General features: G+C 30.7%; 2 protein-coding genes across 2 annotated transcripts in view; both read left to right on the forward strand.

Moving 5' to 3' along the window:
- The window catches only part of LOC126770750 (cell adhesion molecule Dscam2-like), a 56,641-nt gene extending 48,470 nt beyond the window's left edge, over positions 1–8,171 (forward strand). The window contains exons 28-34 of the mRNA XM_050490286.1: positions 58–287; positions 388–700; positions 1,211–1,439; positions 5,261–5,367; positions 5,873–6,019; positions 6,711–6,782; positions 8,031–8,171. Of these exons, the coding sequence (XP_050346243.1) occupies positions 58–287; positions 388–700; positions 1,211–1,439; positions 5,261–5,367; positions 5,873–6,019; positions 6,711–6,782; positions 8,031–8,056 (1,124 nt within the window). The 3' untranslated portion in view covers positions 8,057–8,171. The remainder of the gene's footprint in view (positions 1–57; positions 288–387; positions 701–1,210; positions 1,440–5,260; positions 5,368–5,872; positions 6,020–6,710; positions 6,783–8,030) is intronic.
- Positions 8,172–15,457: 7,286 nt separating this feature from the next.
- Positions 15,458–22,824, forward strand: part of LOC126770751 (uncharacterized) — a 61,027-nt gene continuing 53,660 nt past the window's right edge. The window contains exons 1-4 of the mRNA XM_050490287.1: positions 15,458–15,542; positions 16,482–16,648; positions 17,282–17,351; positions 17,850–17,981. Of these exons, the coding sequence (XP_050346244.1) occupies positions 16,482–16,648; positions 17,282–17,351; positions 17,850–17,981 (369 nt within the window). The 5' untranslated portion in view covers positions 15,458–15,542. The remainder of the gene's footprint in view (positions 15,543–16,481; positions 16,649–17,281; positions 17,352–17,849; positions 17,982–22,824) is intronic.

A 22,824-nucleotide genomic window follows, 5' to 3' on the forward strand; every position in this document is an offset into this window, starting at 1 on the left:
TCTATTTCTTACAAAATATAATTGAAATACGTTTTGACTACATTATTTTGTTCATAGACTTAGAATTATCACATGCTGACAATTACACTTGTGTGGCCGAAAATCCACATGGTTCAGATTCTGTGACATGGCGAGTTTATGTACTGAGACCACCAATACCTCCAGGATTAGCTTTATTGGAAGCAAGATCGAGAGAACTGGAATTAGAACTTAGACCTGCTCCTAGAGCTCAAGGTCATGCATTACCAAAGGCGTATACTTTACATTGGAGGCTTGCTGCACCAGAGGTAAGTATTTGGATTATTTTGGATCAAATATATTGCTACCAATAGTTTTAAGGAAAAATAGGATTATTATAAGGAGCAATAATGCAAGAAATATTTTAAGGGTGAATGGCGTATACAATCAGCAAGCCCAGGACCAGTAACTTTAACAGGTCTCCGTTGTGGATCGGCATATCGAGCTTATGGCTCAGCTGGTGGAGCTCCAGGGGCTGAAATATCTATTCGAACTTCTGGGGGTCCTCCCACGGCGCCACCAGATACAAGATGGATAAGAGCAAACGCCACACATGCAAGATTTGATACGAGCATGTGGTCTGATGGTGGTTGTGGGCCAGTGGCTTTAAAATTAGAATGGGCTGGTTCTGGGGTCGCTGGAGCAAGAGATGTGCCGGTTGGAGGAGAGGTTATTTTAGGTGGTGAGTCATATTATATTATTTTAACTAAATTATTCAATTCTTAAACCCAAACTCTTATTTATTGTACTTTTTTATAATTAATTTTAGTTAAGATATTAGTACATTTAATTAATAAGAGCCTGTAATATTTGATATTATTTTAAGCATTTATGAATGTAATAATAATTTTATTGCCTTATAAGTCTAGTGCATTTACTACGTTTGTATCCGTTGGATAGAATAATATATTTATATAATATGTAATATTTATAAGGACATTTGTCCTTTACGGTATTAAATAAGAGCGTGTTATTTGGAAGTACGCTTAAAAATCAAATCAAAGGATTTCAGTTGTAAGGTCATACTCGAACTAATATGTTTTATCACTAACAACGCAATCACATTCATGTTACTAAGTAAAATTGTCTAATAATTGCACGCTTTCTTCACTGGATTGATTGATTATACCGCAACTAAATACAGTATCATTGTATGTATCCTTCAACTTCTTATGTATTTATTTTTATACAGGATTAAACCCAGGCTCAAGATATCGTGTAGCGGCACGTGCGTCTAACGAAGCTGGCTGGACTCGTGAGGTGTACGAGTTTACAACGACGCCGGCTGAGGGAAGTTACGCAGAGGAAGTTGACGCTCCCTTTCCTGCAACTGCTGGGGAACTAGCATTGTTATTGGCTTTGTGTGCAGCGCTATCTCTTGCAGCATTGACTATATTGGCTATACTTTTGAGGCGGAAAAGGTAATGATACAGATTTATTTTTGTTTTTTATCTCTGTAATTCGTTTACACCTGGTTCAGATTTCTCTGCACATTTATTTTGGCAATAATTAATTGATTTGCTATTGTTAAGATAAAGCTTTAATTAATTTATGCAATTTTATTAATGGGCAGAGCATTTTTGTGCGACACATATACTGTATTATAAGCTTTGATACGATTTGTAAATTTAAATATATCATTTTTATTTGTAGATTAATGAGAAAAAGAAAAAAATGTACTTGTTTATTTCAATTGTCCAAGTACTCGAAGTCAAAGTGCACTAATTTCAAAGTCTTTGTAAGATTAATACGTGTAGTATATTTGTGGTATTTCTTCATTGATCTCCATTTATACATACGCAACCTGCGGTGTGCGATAGTTTCATGTAATGCGAAACTAATTCTAAAAACATAGTTTTTTTTAAATTAAATTTTGTATCTGTGTAAAAAGACGAATTTCTATGAAAATAGAGAACTAACACTATGGTTATTTTTGATACTATATTATAAAAAATATTAAAAATAAAACAAATGCATACAATACACTTTTTATTTTATACTTACAAGTTTGCATCAGACGCTTGTTTGCGAAAATCGTGCATGCTACAAAGCTCGAAGAAGTTTTATTTAAGAATCTATTTATTTGTTGAATATAATACTTCAGATGTAACATTTTGTTGAAGTATTAAAATCCATTACATAGTATTATTTAATATTACTTTAAAGTGTATCGAAGCCTTCTATGTAGCTTTCATTCCGCCTCTATTGTAAAGCATTCGAAGCTTATTTTGCTTAACAATTTCTTCCAATAGTAGTAGATTATTCTTAACAATACATTCTATTTAAACTAAGCTCGGTTGAATTGTAATCAATTGAACACTTAAAAGTGATTAAACTTAATTTAATCGATACAGCTATAACCATTGGAAGGGGTTTGTGCAATTCCGCCCGCATTACCACTCTCTAAGGACTCACGTCGTATCTCACCGAAATGTTTGAATTTGAAACCGACGTATGGTGATATGCTATTTTGATGCGTATATCATTTAAATGTCATAACTATTGCAATCAATGTCGCATATCACTTGCTACATCCCCGTCGCGCCATCACTGACAAACTTTATAATTTAAGCGACTTAAAATAAATATTTTCTTGTAGTCGTTGTGACAATAGACTTACAGATTATATATAAACATATTTTCGATTCTTGGATTTAGGATTTCATGGGTTACCTTCTCGTAACCAGCGTATAACATGTTGAAATATTTAATTTTCTATGCTAAGATTTATGAGAATATGATGTTGATAATCAAAATTTAACTACTTTTTGAAAACGGCGCGCAATAAAATAGACTTGATTCGTAATTTAAATGAATTGTGTAGTCGTTGAAATAAAGAGTTTACACCTAAATTATTTTAACATAATAATATATATTTTAAAAAGAAAATGAGAATTTTCCAAGGGCTTTCAGGCTGATTTAGGTATAATTAAAAGAAGATTATATTATTTTAATAAAAAAGAGTATATATAAAAAAACAACTATTTTAATAATAATAACAATATCCTGGGACATTATTCACACAAGGCCATCTGATCCTAAACTAAGCAGAGCTCGTACTATGGAAACCAGTCAACTGATATACTATTTATACTACTTTTTTTTTGTAAATACATACTTATATAGATAATTACATTCAACACAGGGGAAACAGACATGTTTATAAATATAAATATCTGTCCTGGGTGGGAATCAAACCGACACGACCTGCGGCGCAAAAGGCAAGTATCTACCAACCACGTCAACCGGCTCGTCAAAGAGTATTTGAGTATTTGAGTCAAAATCAGTACGAAAACTACCCGAAAAGTGATAAAAGAACAATTTGAATGAACGTTGCTGACGCAAGAAGTTTCTTTGTACGCACGAAAATATCATATTTTTTGTTCCAAGTGACAACGAGCTGACTTAAGATTTTTATTGACAATTTAATTGAAACATAATTTCTTTCCCTGTATAAAAATACCGTTAATATTATTTATTTTGTAGAGAAAAAAATAATTAAAGTAATTGAATATATGTATCTCGTAATAATGTAGTGAAAGATATTGGATATGAAAAAAAATAGTTTAAACTTTCTAAAAAACTCGCCATGGCTTGTAGTTCAAAATCGATATTTTGCATTACACGTCCAATTTAGAACTATGCCTTTCTTAATATATCGGAAATCCGACGGACCTTCTATTACAATAAACGCAGGTTTTATTACACATAAAGAAATATTACGCGACAAAATCGTATTTCAACAAACAAGGCTATAAATGTTTTATTACAATATGATGTCGTAAAATGGATGCATTATAGTTTCGTTAGTACGGTGTTCGGAGTATAAACACGTGTGATGGATGTTAGTTGCGCATCGAGCTTAACACGGAGACGTGTATTTTGTTCACGTTAATGTTGATGGAATGTTTGCTATTTACCTGGTAATGTTTATATATAATCGCTTGTGATACATTTATCTTCAATGAAGATCGCAGGCTCAAATGTTATGCATAATTTGTTTATGATTCATCTCGTGATCGGTGGAAACATCGTGAGGAATCCTTCGTATGTCGAACGGAATTCTGCCACTAATTCGCAGTGTAGTAGCATGTTAAAATAAAGTCCAAACCCCCTTAAAAGGAGGCCTTCAACTCGGGCTGTTACTTCAGTTTTAAATCTATTCACATACATTTTTTTTATTTCAAAGTCTATTATAGTATATCCAATTATCCAATATTCCACCAACCCGCATTGGAGCAGCGTGGTGGAATAAGCTCCAAACCTTCTCCTCAAAATGAGGAGAGGATTCCTTTAGCCCAGCAGTGGGACATTCACAGGCTGTTTCGGTTCGGTTCGGTTCGGTATAGTATATCGTGTATTACAAACTATGATATTGGTCATGGTGGTTATGATAATCAAAACACAATAGTGATGTCAGAAAATGTTACAGTTTTGGAGATTTGTTTTTAAAACTCGTGCAAATTTTTAATCAAAGGCAATATTTCACATATCGCACCTGCAAATAGAAATACAGATAGTGTATTGTAACAATAAAAAACAATATCCTTTATTGCAGTAGAAAAACATTTTTGAAATCTAGACAGACTAATAGACGTCATATTTTTAGTTGGTGGCATTCAGATCGATATATCACGATAATATTTACATTTGCAAAATAACATTATTTTCGTGTAATTAAGTAAATAGTCGGAAATTAAAAATGATTAATAAATAAATTATTATAAAATAATAGTTGATGAAAATGTGTAACAATAGTATTTGTTGATTTTCAGAAGGTAATAGTTTATTAACATACCTATGTTATTTAATTGATTGAAATAGTCATTACTTAGTTTCTTGCCGGGTTTTCTTGGTTACAAAGATTTGGTAGCGTAACATTTGAATGTTGCAAAATGATGACTAATAATTGCATGTAAATATATAAAATATATTTAAAAAAAATACAAAATAACTAAAAGCCTAAAAGAATGAAATATATTTTCATTTGATTGGGACAAACCATAGACTAATCTGTCTACCTATCTGTGCTTCGGTTTAAAACTTGGATACATAATAATGACAATATATTACCATCTATTATTGAGATCAGGTAACATATCTTATTACAAAATGTCACCAAATAGGTTATATTACGAAATTCACCTAAACGATTTCGCGGACACTACCTTTATTTATGAAAGGTCAATGATAACTTGATATTTTTAAAGATTTTTATAAAGGTAACTCGTCTTTTATACAGAAGCGACGGGGCAGTGGCTCGTGTAATCACTAGCGGCGACAAGCCGGGCTGCGGCACGTACCGGCCGCCCCCGCACCCTACACCCAAACTACCTCCGGACCCGCCAGGTTTTAACAATAACACTAAATTTTGAAAGATATTTGTTGGAAATTTTATTATTCTATTAGTAAACTGTTTTATTAGTAGCTAAAAAACTCAATTATAAGCCAACACAATAGGTTGCATTTTGTATTCAAACATAATAGGAAATATATAGCATCTGAAAAATTTGGTTATGATCAGCGTTTGGGAAGCTGGGAGTAAGTCACATAAATACTATGAACACGAGTTGAGTAATTATGAAATTTCATTGCATATAAAATTTACACTTTGCATACTTAATGATCTTATTGTTCTCTTATAAATTGTAAATTGTTTGCAATAAAGAATAAATAAATACATCGGTCATTTCAGTTCTTACTAAATGAAAATATATTGAATATCAGTTCGTGTCGTTGTATTATTTAAGATCCGGTAACTATCAAAGTGAGCGTGTGTGATCCACATGTCTCCACTTTGATGGATACGGGACCTTAATATGAATTTTAGTAATGCCGTTGTACTTTGTCGTAGACGTGTATGAAATAAGTCCGTACGCAACGTTCGCGGGTGGCGATGCGCTGCCGGGCGGGGGCTCGCGCGCTTACACGCTGCAACTGCGCGCGCTGGCCCGACATGAAGATGACGCCGCGCCGCCTGCACATCCACCCTGTTGTGATGGTGACGAGCTATTCAATACTCCAGATAGACTATAATAAATGCCAACATATAAAAATACAATATTAGAGGATACCCTTTTCTTCATTTTCTTAGTATATTACTGTGTGTTTCTTATAAATTTAAAAATATATTTAATTTATTACGCTGAGTTTTAATTAACATGACACTCAGGATATAGTTTGGACAACAATATCATTATATACATATTTTATACTAAAGTTTACCTACGAGTATGTGCTGCAACAAAGTAATAATTACTGTAGCTAAAATTTCACTCTTAATTGAAAAGGAAAATAACGTTGTTAGGTTAGTTTTATTTTTAAAAATGTTGATTTGTAGCTGTTGTTATTTACAAGCTGAAACAAAACAATTAAATTTTTTTGTTACAATAGCCACAAGTTTCGGGCACTAATTGGTCAATTTCACGTGTCAATTTACTTCTTAATAGTGCTAAAAGTGTATTCAACGCAACCACTCACTGCATAACTATTTGAACCTTTCAAAAAAAAATTACGATTGACATATTATTTTTTATTTACTTTATTTTAAAATCAAAATAACGTACACAAATAAATATATTTTGAAAATGCTTCATCATCTAAATATTGAAGTAGCTCAATTTTAATCAAATATTTCTTTTAATTCTTTTTATAATTGTATAATATTTCTATTCTATTCTATTTATGTATAGAAGAAACATGCGTGGACGCATGCGAGGCTCAACGACGACGCCGACGCCGACGACATTACTGCCCTGATCACGGTAAGTCTTAAAAATATATAATATATATTTTAATAATATGTTTATCTCTTTACGTAAAAAGTACTAAAAACAAATAGAATAATGTAGGATATAATAACTAAATAAGTTAATTACTAATAAAACTATTATAAACTTAGCATACAATTTCGAATAAACCGTCTTAAATAACATGAGAATTTAGTAAACTTAAAATAGCTAAACAAATATCACGCAATAAACTGTCAGGCTATTCACATAACACGATTGTGAATTGTTCTAAAGTGACAGTCGACATTGACTTTTCAAACTATAACGTTCTAAGGTTACAAGTATCAAATTAGCCTATCACTGTGAGTTTGTTTTCAACATTACTCGTGTGAAATTCGATGTGAGTTCTTAGATAATAGAACTACGGTATCCACTTACGGGTATATGGTTTTAAAAGAACGATGTAACTTTTTTTTCACTAGATAAACACGACTTTTATATATATGTTTATTTTCATATTATAAATGCAACTTTAAGGATTAATTCTGATATTTCAATATAACTCATTCGAAGACTAATTATTATCGTCAAATAGAATCCATATCCTTGCATCGGTTTAATTAGTATTGGCACGTTAATTAATATATCTATTACAGGAATCCTATTTCATCAAACATTCTATACTATTCTTAATTAATTTCTAGCATAAATCTGTTTCAATTTAATGAATTTAATTTGTATAAATATGATGTTATATGAATTTATGTAGATTTTTAATATCGTTTTATGCTCATTGTAGCTGTTGGTTGGGATTTTTTTACAAATAGGTAGGTAGATTAATAGACAACCTCAGGGTAAGTCCATAGACATTGACGCCGTAAGAAATATTAACCATTGCTTACATTGCCAATGCGCCATCAAGCTTGGTAACTAAAATGTTATGTTCATTGTTTCTATAAGAACACTGGCTCACTGGTTGGTTTGGCGGTAGAATATATCATGAGTGGACCAGACTAGCTTGAACAGAACCAATACCAATTGCCAATTAGTTGGTTAATTGGTGTTTGGTGTATTGACAGTTTAATTATATTTCTTGCCGTGCCAATATCTGGTCCACGCAATTACTAAAAGTCAGATGGTACTTTGGTCACCTGTGTTCTTAACGTAATTAAAAATGATATATTCTCATTTAACAAAAAAGGAATAACAAAAACACCTAAGATATATATCAGATATAGTTTTGTTATATATTTTTAAAGGAGATCCGTTTTTTGTTCACAGGTTGCTCACAAGACTCGGGAAGTTGAAGTACACTGCCAAAACATTTAGTGAAAAATATCTAGTCAACTTAATTAGAAAATTCCGTTATACATATTAATATGTATACAAAAATTTTTACAATAATATTGTCTATTTATATTACCATGTTTTTCTTTTATTCCTTAATCACAAGAATCCTCGAAAGTACTTAATAGGAAAAAGACAAATATAAATTACAAGTTTTGCCCATTGCTACACTCGCGGCTTAACACCAACTGCGGTTACCGTTAGGTTTAAAAAAGTAGCCTTCATACTTACTTAGGATTCAAGCATGCTTCATACCAAATTCAGTTCAAAGGTTAGCTTAACTCTGTATGAGTTATATTCGCATTTATAAGTATAGGTGTTTTAAAAAAAGTACTTAATCAAGTCGACGATTCTACAAATAAAAGAATTATATATATTTAGTATGTAATTATATTGAAGTGGTTACATATCTAAAAATATTTCTATTATTAAAAGCACTTCCCCTCGCTTTGATATCGCTTTGTTTGATTATACAAAGCCACGTTGAAGCGAATGGCCGCAGAAACTGTTATATCAAAGAATGATTGAACGACGGGAAAACAAATGAAAATCAGATCTTTAAAAAAACCTCATAGCTATATAATAAAATTAATTTTAATTTGGATTTCTTAGTTGAAATATCGCGATCACACTAGCCAGTGTTAAAAATCGACGATTTCATTGTAAAAAAAAAAATATACAAATTGTTATTTACAAAACAATAAATGCATGAGCGGTGTGAAGGTACTGAGCGAACTAAGTGTAGTCACCGCCAAGATTTGCATATTTTAACGCGGTTAATGTTAACTGAAAACACGGTAGGTATACATGACAACCCAAATAGCAAAAACATGTATTTGCTATTTGGGTTGACATATTTTTGCAAATCAAGCAAATATAATCACTCATTGATTATATATATTATATTTATCATTGATTATCACATACTATACTAACACATTATTTCGTTTGGAATAATAATAATAATTACATAAGCACGCTACGTCAAATGAAGTGACGCCATAATATCCTATTGTATCCTAAAGATCTATTACGCTGAGCTACATAACAAGTCAAAGATAAGAGTCGCACTGTGATAAAGTTAAATAAAAATCGATGTTCTACGTATAATTATTTATTTTTAAATTATTTTTTCGTTTGTTTTATTTTTTATTTAATTCAATTATTCCAAACTTATTTCGATGTGACTGACCGATTTACAAGTGACTTTCATATTTTTATTATTACTTTATTCGTATATAAGTACATTTATTTTGTCGTTAGCATTTTCAGAAAACCCAATTTTTTTTTATTGTTCCAATTTAACGGAACAAAAACTTTTATTTGTTCTAATTATCTTTTGAAACTTAATCTTATGTAAAACATTACTCCAATGCACATCAACAAAGAGTGACTTCCATTATTACTCCCAAATTCGTTAAATAAATTCAAATATAATTTATCATTACTTCACTTTCCTTAAAGAATTAAAATTAATGGAGTATTCGTTGCCTTTATATCATGTTTCATGAAGGCTTCTTCATCTAATCGGTCGGTCGGCTTAACAATTTGGACCGCCAAATTGTTAAGCAAGACGTACTTGATACGTATTTTGTGTTACATCAAACAATCCGATCGATTTCCAACAAAAATAAAATATGACAAGATGAATAAATATGATTGAGGCTGATCAACCAGTTGGGGAAGCACCTTTAATATTTAAATAGCGTTAATTGAAATTTTGTTGTTATTATTCGGCAATTTCTTTAAAATGCAATTAAAATTTAAAAACAATCCGTAAGCTAACAACAATATAAAATATTTAAAATGTTCAACGAAAGAAGGCATCGTCTATATTACTAGCATTATATATTGTATTTGTATTCTTAACTTGGAAAATCTATTAATAATAAAAACTTAATGAGAGTTCATTGCTCTTTATCTACATAGTTATATCCAGTAACCAATAAATATCGAATATATGTAATCATAATGGGATTTGTTTAATATATATTGCATTAATGTATTGAGAATAGCCAAGTAGATTGAAGAAGGACAATGTTATTATGAACGTGCTTCATTCAGTAATCCAGTCTAAAAGCTGACAGAGCAATTAGACGGTAACAGGATTATCGCATTAATAGAACTTGAGTGGAAAATCAATAAGCCAGGCTTTCTTTTATATATCGTATCCGTTTAATAAATATAAATAATATTCTGTACAATGTATTTAACTTTGCTTATTAATAAATTTAAGGCTTATTCAAATTTAAAATATATATATATATATATATATATATATATATATATATATATATAATATAATATATATATATATATATATATATATATATATTATTTATATATATATATAATATATATATATATATATATATATATATATATATATATATATATATTATTATATTAATTATTATACAGATTGTATGTTTTTTTATAGATTTATTTCTTTTAATATATATAATAAACCCTAATGTTACTTGTGTGAAGCCGAAGCTCACAGTTATTTATAAATAACATAAAAGTTAATAACAATAACAATAAAAATATGCCCCGTATTTAGTGTTACTAGAAGCAATAATAAAACGTTTTAGAAATAAATTATACGTAAAAATCTCAACGCTTAATTCTAAAATCTCAACGCTCCAATATAGTACCAAGAATACTATATTCAATTCTACTTTAACCCTTCATAATAACAACGTAGTATTCCTCAGAATATTATAGAAACAGTTGCAGAGTAGTTCTAGATAATTCTCTTTAATTCTAAAGGATTTTCGTGGCCATTAGACCGCGCGCATTAAATCGCTGCAACATGTGGCTGGGTAGTAAAAGTGTTATATAAATTGCGCACTGCAGTGCTTTCGACCAACGATGTTCACTTTAGGGTTGTATCAGTGCTGCTTCGGTATAAATACACAGTTAGATGTGGTCTTCAAAAGCACTTTAATTAAATCTTTTCGTAGATACGCGTAGATCAGACTGTTAATGCGCCGTCCGGTGCAGTCATTCTACATAGAAGAAAACATTACTATTTTATGTTATTATGATATCAGCTGCGATTCTCGACCGCGTATGAATCAAATAAGTTTTTTTTTTGTTAAAATTAAAATCTTTGTACCCGAAGGCATTGCCACCTCTAATCCAATTTATATATGTATATAATGTATATAAGATAAAATGTGGCGCCGTGGTTATATGGGCATGCTTATATCCAGCCAAGCGATAAAGATTTTAATGTGCTTTATTTGAATTTACTGTTTATCTTATGCTGGTGAAGAAAAACATCGTCAGGCAATTTGCATGTGTCGGGTCAAATAGTAAGTACTAATTTATGTAACACTTTTACTACCCAGTCATTCAAATAACGTATTTGTTGCTAATTAACATAATTTACTATGAGATTATAATTATATATTTAAAGTATTTTTAATAATATTACTGAAATTTTAATATGGAAATATTAAAAATTATCATAACATACTTATTATCGTACACAATCGTACCTAAAAGTTTACCGAAACCAGATGTTAGTTCTAAAACGAGTTTCTCTAAGTATATTACCGTATATAACACGTTTGTATGCAAATTTTATTCCCGAAATCCAGCTTGATGGAAAACGGTCCCTCCAAGTATTATCAGGGCTACCCAAAGGAAGTTTTGGGTCGAGTTGATAACACGTATAAGTAGCCGAAGTACATTTATCGATTAGCTTATCGTATATGAGTAAACCGAATTTGAATATCGATTTTTCTTCGATTTAAATCGAATAAACGTTTCACGATTGTCTGGATTTTATCTGTCTTCGGTAGGATTTAGATAGAAAGGAAAACAATCAGATGGAGTGGATTTTAAAGAACGGAAATCCAGTCGTTTACATAAAACTCTTAGTGGCGCTTCGAATCCGTTACTTCACTAAAATAAATTATAATAATGTTATTTTTTTATCTTAAGACTACACTTCAAATAGTCTATAATAAATTTACTTAATTTAAATATGTGCTTCGAGTACTTATAGATCGTTATTTTACAGTTTATTCTGCAAGTTTAGTCAACAGCTTAACATACAAAAAAAAATAAGACAATATAATTATTGTTTTTTTATTATTTTATTGTTATTTAGCATACCTAATCAGCTATATTTGAAATCGGTGCCAGCGAATAGTCTTAAAGTAAACTATATTTTGATAAGGTGTATGTATTATAAATATAAATATTTTTTTTTATTTGCTTTGACTCCTTAAAACATTTAAATTCATTTGGTTTCATTATAATATTTTTTTATAAGTCATAAATAACTGATTAATTTTCATGAACGTAACTTCTTTTTACGTTTTAAATTAATAAATTAAACTCATACTTTAATAATCAATATAAAACGTACGAAGTCCAAAGTTCTGAACATTTTATTAATGTACATATTTGTGTACTAAATAAACGTAGTGCAACTAGCTCGTAACATTTTTCCACTTTATTTCAAATTCTATAATTAGTAAGTGAAATTGAGACTTTAGTTGAAAATAGTTAACTTAGTTAATGCTACAAGTTTAGTGACAAATTGCCAAGCTTCACAGATTAGTCTGTCTCCTGTGTCCTATTAATCAACGGTTTAGAACTAACACCTCTGCCTACTATGTATGATATATTTTAGTATTCACATGCAAATTATCAACCGCAGTTTCGTTGTATAAGTATTAAATAACTGTTTCTTGTCATCAAATATAACTTGAAATTAAACTGAATTTATCTTATTATTTTATAAACATATTAAAAGGTGTATCTATGTTAATACGTATTATGTATCTTTGAAATAAGCAATTTTAGAAGTTAATAATTTTAAATGAAAATCTGCCACTTGTGTATTCATCAATTTAAATTATATGAATTAAAAGAGAAAAAAAATATGAAAAAAAAGAGTAGACCTTACCTTAACCCAGGATGGATGGGGACAATAATTAAAAAGTTTTAGCTAAACTGTTAGCATTACTAAATTTGAAATGTAGAAAAACAATTGAATTATTTACATCGAGGATTTAAATGACTATATATAAATCCAAATTAAAAACAGCGACTGTACTAACCATTACAGCATGGAATAGCTAATAACAGCCGCATAAAAAATAATCATAACTATTTATAACAAAAATCATTGATAATATCTATCTATTAAAAATATGTGGGAACACATTTTATTTATGATTTTTATCTTTTATTTTGTCTATGGTACTTTAAAGAACAAAAAAAGTCTTACATATATTGAAGTAAAAATAAAATAAAAATACAATTATCAAGATCTATTAAGCCATGCTCAATAGATTTGTCTAGTATTACATTTCTTGAGGATTTTCATTAAGTTGATTATACTAAGCTAACGTGATGTTAAGAAGTGTCAGCGAACCGTCTCTAGGAACTTTTACTGGGTAAGTTTTTTATGTAAGAGTGCCCAAACGAGCAGGTGGCTCACCTGATGGAATGTGACTACCACTACCCATAGATACCTACACCGAAGGGCTTGCAGGTGCGTTGCCGGCCATTAAGGAATAAGTTCCTTTAGCAAAGGTTTCTATGTCACATCGGTTCGGAAAAGCCAGCGGTTGGTTGGTTCCAGAGTGGTTGGTTGTTGTTGAATATGTTTAATAAAATATACTTTGAGAAATACCTTTACATTTGAAAAATCCTTTACCATTAAATATCCCCTTTATTTAAGGATACTATACGATACACGGGAAAGGAGCAGTAATGAGAAATTCCACGGAACGGCTACTAAAAAAAATAAAACCCCAATGCGATGTTAAAATTATAGCGATTACTTACTCAATTTAGTAAATATCTAGTAACTTGCTTAAAATTAAAGTCTATCTGTCTACTTGGTGGTAGAACTTTATGAAAGCCCGTCTCGTAGAAAACATTCGCTCATGACGTATTCTGCCACCAGACAACATTATTCGATATTGTTGTGTTCCGGTTTGAAGGGCGAGTGAGTCAGCTTAACTACAAGCACAAGGGACTTAACAGCTGATTTGTAAAGATTGGTTGAGCGTTTACGATGAAAGGGGTGGTTAATACTTGTTACAGTTTCAATGTTTATTGGCGGTGGTAACCACTTACCATTTGCCGTGCTGTTGTAGTCGGTCTACCTAATTTAATAAAAGAAAACATTCCATCTTTTTTTATTTCAATCTAACATAAAAAAATCTGTGTTCTGAATTTCCAAATAACTCACTTAAATTTAAATCAGCTTGAATAATGTTAAAGCTTGTCCTTGCGATATTAAGGCTTTTAATAAATTTCAGCACAATAGCCACAGCTGCGACTGGGCGAGCGAGCCATATAAATATTCCAGCAAAAAACATAATTAATAATTATAGAGGAAAATGCCTTTGGGAAGGGCGATTCGGTGTTGTGACTCGGATGTTGGTAATGGCACCATGGAATATGTGGTGGCAGGTTAAATATAATTTTATGATATGATATATCGTATTAGTCCGTCAAAAACTGCTGGGAAAAGTCTTGTGGAGAACTTAGACAAACAATAAGTGGTACTTTCTCTAATTCAAACATACTTTCTTCAGAATGGGCTTTGCTATTATTATAATTTCTATATTCTAAATTATTATATTCCTATTTAAACCTCCAATTAAGCGTACAGCTTGTGTTAGGAGTGACGACAATAGCCTAGTGGTCAGAATCGAACCTGCAACTTTACATCGATAGGCGACCCGTAAACGCTATTTCGCTATTAACTCTTAAATTTTGCTATTCTGAAAACAACCACTTCGTATATTAGTCGTTACATAATGGAAGCCAACATATGTGGATGCGCTTTTTTTGATGCGTGCAATTTTTAAATGTTATATATAATCAATGTCGCACATCACTTTCTGACATTTCACGATCGTGTTTTGCGGTGTTTCGAGTAAACATTTACAGAATAGCTCTACTGATTAGAATTAATGTTAAAACAGATTGATATATTTCAGGTTTTGATATTATCCGTGGTAATATACAAGTACATAGTACATCTCTTTGTTGCTTATTATTTCAAAGAACCCATCGTTTTATTGTATGTGAGCATCGTTGTTGGCGAGATGTTGTTCTTTACCGATGTCTTCATACACTTATTACACATGTTCTGGCCTATATTACGACTGCACGTTAGAGTGTACACGAGGAATTATATTTTATTAGCCTACGACGTTATCAGCCTGGTGCCGTTATTTATTATATGTAAGTAAATATTTATTGTTTTCGGCAATCCATATTCAATGTTTCTTTTATACATGCTTAAAATTTGTTTCAACATACTTAATACTAATTATATGACATTTTTATAAAAATATAGTTAAACACAAACATGGATCCGATGAGATATTACTACTTGGGAGATGGTTGAGTATCGGACGCATTTACAGACTGATTGGTTTCTTCCAAAATGTAAATGAAAAGGTAAATAAATTAATTCATTTTTATAAATATTATGTCATGCGTGAAATTTTTTATTCTTCTGTTAAGTATTAAATTCATAATGACAGAAAGATAAAAATCGAAGTGTGACGTATTCATGTTGTACACTTATTCGTTAGGTTTTTTTTTATACAATAGGTAGGTGGACGAGCATATGGGCCACCTGATGGTAAGTGGTCACCAACGCCAAAAGACATCGGCATTGTAAGAAATTTTAATCATTTATTACATCCACCAACCTTGGGAACGAAGATGTTATGTCCCTTGTGCCTGTAATTACACTGCCTCACTCACCCTTCAAACAGGAACACAACAATACCAAGTACTGCTGTTTTGCGGTCGAATATCTGATGAGTGGGTGGTACGTACCCAGATGAGCTTAAACAAAAGCCTACCACCAGTAGACCTACTACTACAAGTACTACTAGTAGTACTAGTAAACTACTACTAGGTTTACAACTTACAAATCAATAATGTGTCCATAGCGTCAATTTAAAGTTTTTCTTTAAATGGGTGTTACAGACCTATAAAGCAATTTCCCGATAAATTATAAAGATTTACTTGAAGTGTAGACTCATTCAAATAAGGCCGGATTTTGATATTTTGGGTCGTTTACACGTTTCTTATTAGGACAGTCTTTGCACGTAGACGTTATGAACTCATGACGAATGTGAACCAAATATTAATTTTGTTTGACTTATATATGAAGAAAAATAAATTATTAAAAAAAAATTGAAATTATCTGTATTTCTCTGGTATCATTTAGACTAGCAACGCTTATATTTTATAAAATTATTAATATTTATCTCTTCTTCGGTATATAATGGTCTACAGTAAATAATTTATTTTTAGATAGAATTTGATGGTATGGCTTTTTACAAAACCAGACTGTTTTCCTATTTTAAATTAAAAAATTTTTAGATGCGGAATTCTCGTAAAAAACTATACGTCATGGAGCACATAATATTCGTAATTTTGGTATTGCACTGTGGAACATGTCTCTGGTACTATTTGCGTAAAACAGATTCTATAAAGGACTATTATTCATTAGGATACGATATGACTAGCAAAAAGATAGAATTTGACAGGTAAGATTAGTTTTGAATATTTAAATTCAATCTTTTAATATTGGGCCATGTTTATGAAGTGAATTTTTTTATATATTTATAAGTTAATATGTACAAATATAATTAATTTTAACGAAAACAAATTATAAACATATTATTAAAATTTGCTGCTGTTTTAAGTGTACACTTACTATAAAAATTTAAAAATAAAAAAAATATATTAACATTCTGTTATTTTTATGTTCATATCTACAAAGATTGGATTTGCCTCGCTTTTGTACTTACTCAAAAATTATTTATATAAACCTATAAATATATAAATTACGGTTAAAATAGGATTGATTTTCAATTGAAATTATTCTTCAAAAAAAAGTTAGTAAAGAATAAAATAAATGTCCCACTGCTGGGCTAAAGCCTCTCCTTTTTGAGAAGAAAGTTAGGAGCTTATTCCACCAGGCTGTTCTAATGCTGGTTATGAAATACACATGTGGCAGATAAGTTTTCGACACATCTGGTTTATCACGATTATTTTTAGAACCTACGATCTTAAGTTAAGATTCAAGTAGACACGGTCATCTCGGCTCCAGGGAGAATTTTGTTTTAAATTCTTGTATGCTTATAGTTTAATGTTAAATAAATCTGTTCGTTTTGCAGTTACATCTCATGTTGGTACTACAGCTCGGGGCGTTTCTTCAACTGCATATTTGGTGATAGCTTTCCACTTGTAATTAAATACTAAAATAAATTTTAGTATAATAAAAAAAAACAATAGATTAACGTGTAATTGCTGTTTTAATGTTTAATTATTTGGAATTCAAAGAAAAAATCAGCTGAGATTTCATTCTCGATCACAAAATATACATAAAAATATATATACTTACTTTATCACTTATTACTCTCTTGCACACTACTAGTAATTGGTTAATTTCTCTCCCACACAATGGAGTTAATAGAGAAATCTTGCTAGGAAGATAAACTAATCTAAACATGAAATACGTGAAATTGTATATTTTATAATTTATTTTATACTAAGATGAAGCGACAATCAGTGAACAGTATATGAAAATTATCTTTTAATCGTGACAGGTATCGTTAATACACACACACATGAATTAAAAATACTCTGTGTGCCCATCTGGATTTCAAGATATGACCTTCGTTTAAGGTCGACTTATCCTATTTACTGGTATGAGTTATTCAGCTATATTATTTACACTTTCAGCATAGTCATGAAAAATGGTTGACGTCACTTTTGATGATATTTGGATACGTTTTCATGCGTTACCGTTTTATTGGAGGTCTCACTTGGGAACTTGTTTTGGAAAATAGTCGATGGTCTACTTTCGTTGAACAGGTAAGACCGTTAAATTACTTTACTTCTCATTAATTTAATTTTTATTTATTGGTTGTTGTATGTTTATATTAAAAGCTTCTGGATTATACGTATGACAATTATTGTAAACACAAATTGGTCACAGATATCAGTCTGAATTTTGTTTTCAATTTGAATATTCGTTATCTTTTATTGGTGTCAGAAATTGGTGCGAGCCCGACTGTGTTACGATTTCAATGGTAATTCATAAAACTTTAAGTGTTCCACGAGACAATGAAGTACAATTAAAAATTACTCGTACTTTATAAAAGAAATAAACTACCCAAATACAATATAATTTATTTTATAAAAGTATCGTTTGACAAAGCGTTTCGCCCAACCTACGGGTCCAGACAAGTAATATATTAATTGACGATGTCGTTTGTGATAAATGCCAAATGTATAAAATTGACATAAGTACTTAATAATTATGTCAAGTGATTAAAGTTTGACGAAAGTAAGACGGTAGACGTCACTGAATCATATGCAATGAAAAACGCATTCTAAGCCCGCTTTTCGGCATTTGATATATATTAAATAAATGAATACAATTATTAAAGACGAAAATAAAAATATGATAACAAGTGTCAAGATACCTTTGAGTACAACGTACTAACATACGCTACTTCTTACAAATTTATCAAAAAAATAGTTACATGTGTTAAAATGGATTAATGTATAGTGAAATGATTTTTTTTCATCCAGTACCATCATGTGATTGATTTCCTTAAATTCCGCGGAGCGCCCTCATGGCTGGTGGAACAAGCAATGCTGTATAAGCAGCAACTTTGGAAGATGAAAGATGGCATTCTCACCACGCATCATCTACAAAAACTTCCAGTGCCATTGAGGATGGAACTCATTTTTGATATAAACGTCGGACACTTTCATGATTCCTTGCTTTTAAAAGATATGGGTATTAATTTCCTTCGTTTCATCGATTATGTGTTAATCGTTTTAAAATAATCAAGTACAGCCCGTAAATTTTTACTAGACAGAAATCGTCTTCCGTGTTATGGAGCTATTTCCACATTGTTGCCCCTTTGCTTGTTTGTGCATACATGATTTTCTCATGTGTTGTTTCCTTTCGCATTTTTTTAACCGCTAGGATATTTATATCAATACGATCAGAGAAAAATGGGACACAAGCTTTATCTGCTTTCCAACCAATTATATTATCTTAATTAACAGACGAATCCTTCATGCGACACGTATCTTTGTTGATGAAACACGAACTGTATCTCGCGGGTCAGTGTGTGTGGAACCAGGATGTGGTGAAGAATGGTATCATATTCGTCAAATGCGGCGTGCTGGAGATGTTGTCTGATGAAGATGATGAAAGCCCGATGATTGCGTTCAAAGAGGGAACAGTGAGTTTATTTATTATGCTTACGTCATTTCGGTCAGCGGGTTAAATATATTGTATCGTAGGAAGTTCGCTTATAATGAAACTCCTTAAAACTTTATCGAAGCAAAACTTGAGTTCCTTCGATGAAACCTCGAACAAATAAGGACAAAGTAATTGATTACTAATGAAGTTCATACGAAAATTATACATTATATAATGTAAATATGTTTTTATGAGATATGTTAATTAATTAGAGTTATTTTTAAATTGCTAATACATTATTATAACCTAAAAAAATGTACTGATATAATTATGTACTTTTATAACTTTATACTATATTATTACATAACATGGCTGATAAAAATTCTAGAAAAATTCAAATATTTTTAAAACAATTTATTTTTTTTTAGTCACAAATTTGCATCCCTGCTGAATTTATAATAACTAATCGAATTAAAAAAATATATTAATGTAAGTCAGTTTGTAAAAGATAATATAGAAATTTGGTTGTCGTTTCAGGTATTAGGAGAAATAAGTTTATTTTATTCAATACCATCGAAGGTGACTGTAAAGGCGGCGACGTATGTCGAACTACAGGTATATATAAAATTAAATAATCAAAGCAGTAGATTTTATCGTCTATGGTTCAACCGATTTACTCTTCTTTTTTGCTCGGTAGCTATTGACGAACTTGAGTAATATCAATAAAACTAATTTTGAAACAAATAAATTACATATTTCAAAATGTAAATTTGTATATGAATAATGATTGTTTTTGAGTTCGTCTGTTAAGTTAACACTAGTTATGTTTGATCATCATACAATTATAATTAGTCATAAATAGCCCTATATTTATTTACTCAAAAATAATCTTGAACTAAACCTGATATCCCTTGACGACCTCATATAACATATAAGGCGAGTAAAGTGAAATGACTTAACTCATAACGTAATCATACAGGGGATACTACACGCTCAGTTTTTTATTACTTGTAATTTAGTAATGAAAACCGTCACATGTATATTAAGATTTATATTTAGCTAAAATGCCCCTTGGCTTGCTGCAATGTAAAGATACATTTAAATATCTATTTGAAGAGGAATTTACAGAAGTCAACTTTGTTGCATCCCGTGATATGCCAGAGAGTGATATGCGATATTGACCATAATAAACGTAACATTTTAAGAATATTCACATCAAAATAGTTTAAAACCGTAAGTCGCTTGTCACCATTTCACGGATGAGTACTTAAAGAATAACACCGTTTTGATGCTTGTATTCTTGACTGTCTTACAATGTCGTATATATTGACATTTCACAATTTTCTACCACTTAACAGTAGTACTTAGTATCGTAACGTTCCGGTTTGATGAGTGAATGAGCTAGTGTAACTACAGGCACAAGGGAAATAACATCTTAGTTCCCAAAGTTAGTAGCGCATTGACAATGTAAGGAAAGGATAATATTTCTTACGTCGCTAATGTCTATGGGCGGTGGTAACCACCTACCATCAGGTGCCCATTTGCTCATCCGCCTACCTATACCGCTTATACTCTATGTATATGTAATATATTTGTGACGTAAAGCTAATGACATTTACTTGACAGTAATGCGCTTAAGGCATTAAATATATCTTACTAAGAACCCATATATTTTATTTAAATGAACGCAGCTAAGCTTCTTTCAAAGGCTTTGAAGATTTAAAACAAATAAATAACATTAAAAGGAATCTGTGTATATAAAAATCAAATAGCATACGTTATTATAAAACATTCACAAAGTAAACGTGAAATAATAAAATAAGTTTAGGTATTGATTGATTATATTTGCAGGTATTAAAGAGGACAGACTTTATTCGGGCTCTAACAGAAAATCCTTCCACGCTTAGACAAATTCGGGAAAAAATTGAAACTAGAATTAAAATATCAAAAGCTAAGCAGGTATTTAATAAAATATAATATATAACTCGGTAATCTTAATCGAAGATTGCAAGTTCAAACCCGGGCAAGCGTCACTGAGCTTTCATATGCTTAATTTGTGTTTATAATTCATCTCGAGTTCGGCGGTTAAGAAAAACATCTCGAGGAAACCTTTATGTTGCGGTTGAAATTTTGCTATATGTCTACTCACTAACCCACATTTAAGCAGCTTGGTGGAATAAGCTCCAAAAATAATAGATAAAGATGCATTTCGCCTACTTTCTTACAAATATCATGCCTCACACCTAGGCCCATTCATATTCATCCCATCTTGTCTGCAAAGTTCCATAAAACACTTTACATAAAAAACATTAATTTATACAATTACGGACTTCAGTATAATTTAATATATATTTGAATAATTATTACACATTTGCATCTTTGTAATGCAAGCGGGAAAGCTGCCGTAGTGCCTTACGAGTATGTATGTCTGTAGAAGTCATGTGTAACTTGTGCAATCGATCTTGTTCAAAACGTTTTTGTCTAGTTCTCAGTAACGAATGGGAATCTTATAGAGCGATTTAATGTTACATTTGATTTAACACAAAGATATAAAACAAAGTTACCCCGCCGGGTTTGTCTATCTGATAGAAAGACTTTGTTTTATAATATGTAGTTATACAATAAAGTTGAACAAATAGGCCCCTTTGAATAGATACTTTTGCCCATAGACCTTGTCACTAAAAGAAAACTCGTATAAGCTATATTAAACATCGTCAATAAGTCTACAACAAATATGAAATATTTAAATTAAGAACCCAAGGACTTTCACCAACGTGATGACAGTTAAATTCAAAACATACTTTATTCACAAGCACTTGAATCGTCGTTTTAAGTTCGGAATGTAGATTATATCGAAAAGAACCGGCAAAAGTCAGTAGTTATTCTTTTTTTACAATAAAATAATTAAATGTAATTAAATAATCACATACTCGTCATTATTTACATAATCCTGTACAGTATAATAAACCTTATTTATTAAAAAAATAGCAATTTTAAATTTCATTATTGGTAAATGTAAAATGATCTGCGAAATTAAATGAATTTTTAACATATTATTTATATCTCTTAATATAAACAAAGTAATTTACTAATGAAAATAGGATATTATTTATAAAAAAATACAAATATATAAACATTTTTACTGATGGCAATATAATCATACAAGTTAATTAAATATTTTAAGTAAATTCATTGATACAAAATCAGTTTATATTATTGATCAGTAAGAGGCAGCCTAATTCGATGTACAAATAAAAAAAACAAACAAAGTATGTAGTTAAAATTATATAAAAATAATATTACACAATACCAAAGCGTAATATGAAATTTTAGCTTTGTTTAATATCAGCTCGAGTAGACGTAAGGCTGACGTTAGTCTCCAGTCCGCTCTTGAGACGTCTGAAAACAATATAGAACTTACGTTTATGAAATTGAGCCTTGATGGCCCAGCAGATAGACTACGAGATCTTCAGCAATGGTTACGTGTTCAATTTG

The sequence above is a fragment of the Nymphalis io genome, chromosome 9 (genome assembly GCF_905147045.1).
Source record: "Nymphalis io chromosome 9, ilAglIoxx1.1, whole genome shotgun sequence".
NCBI lineage: Eukaryota > Metazoa > Arthropoda > Insecta > Lepidoptera > Nymphalidae > Nymphalis > Nymphalis io.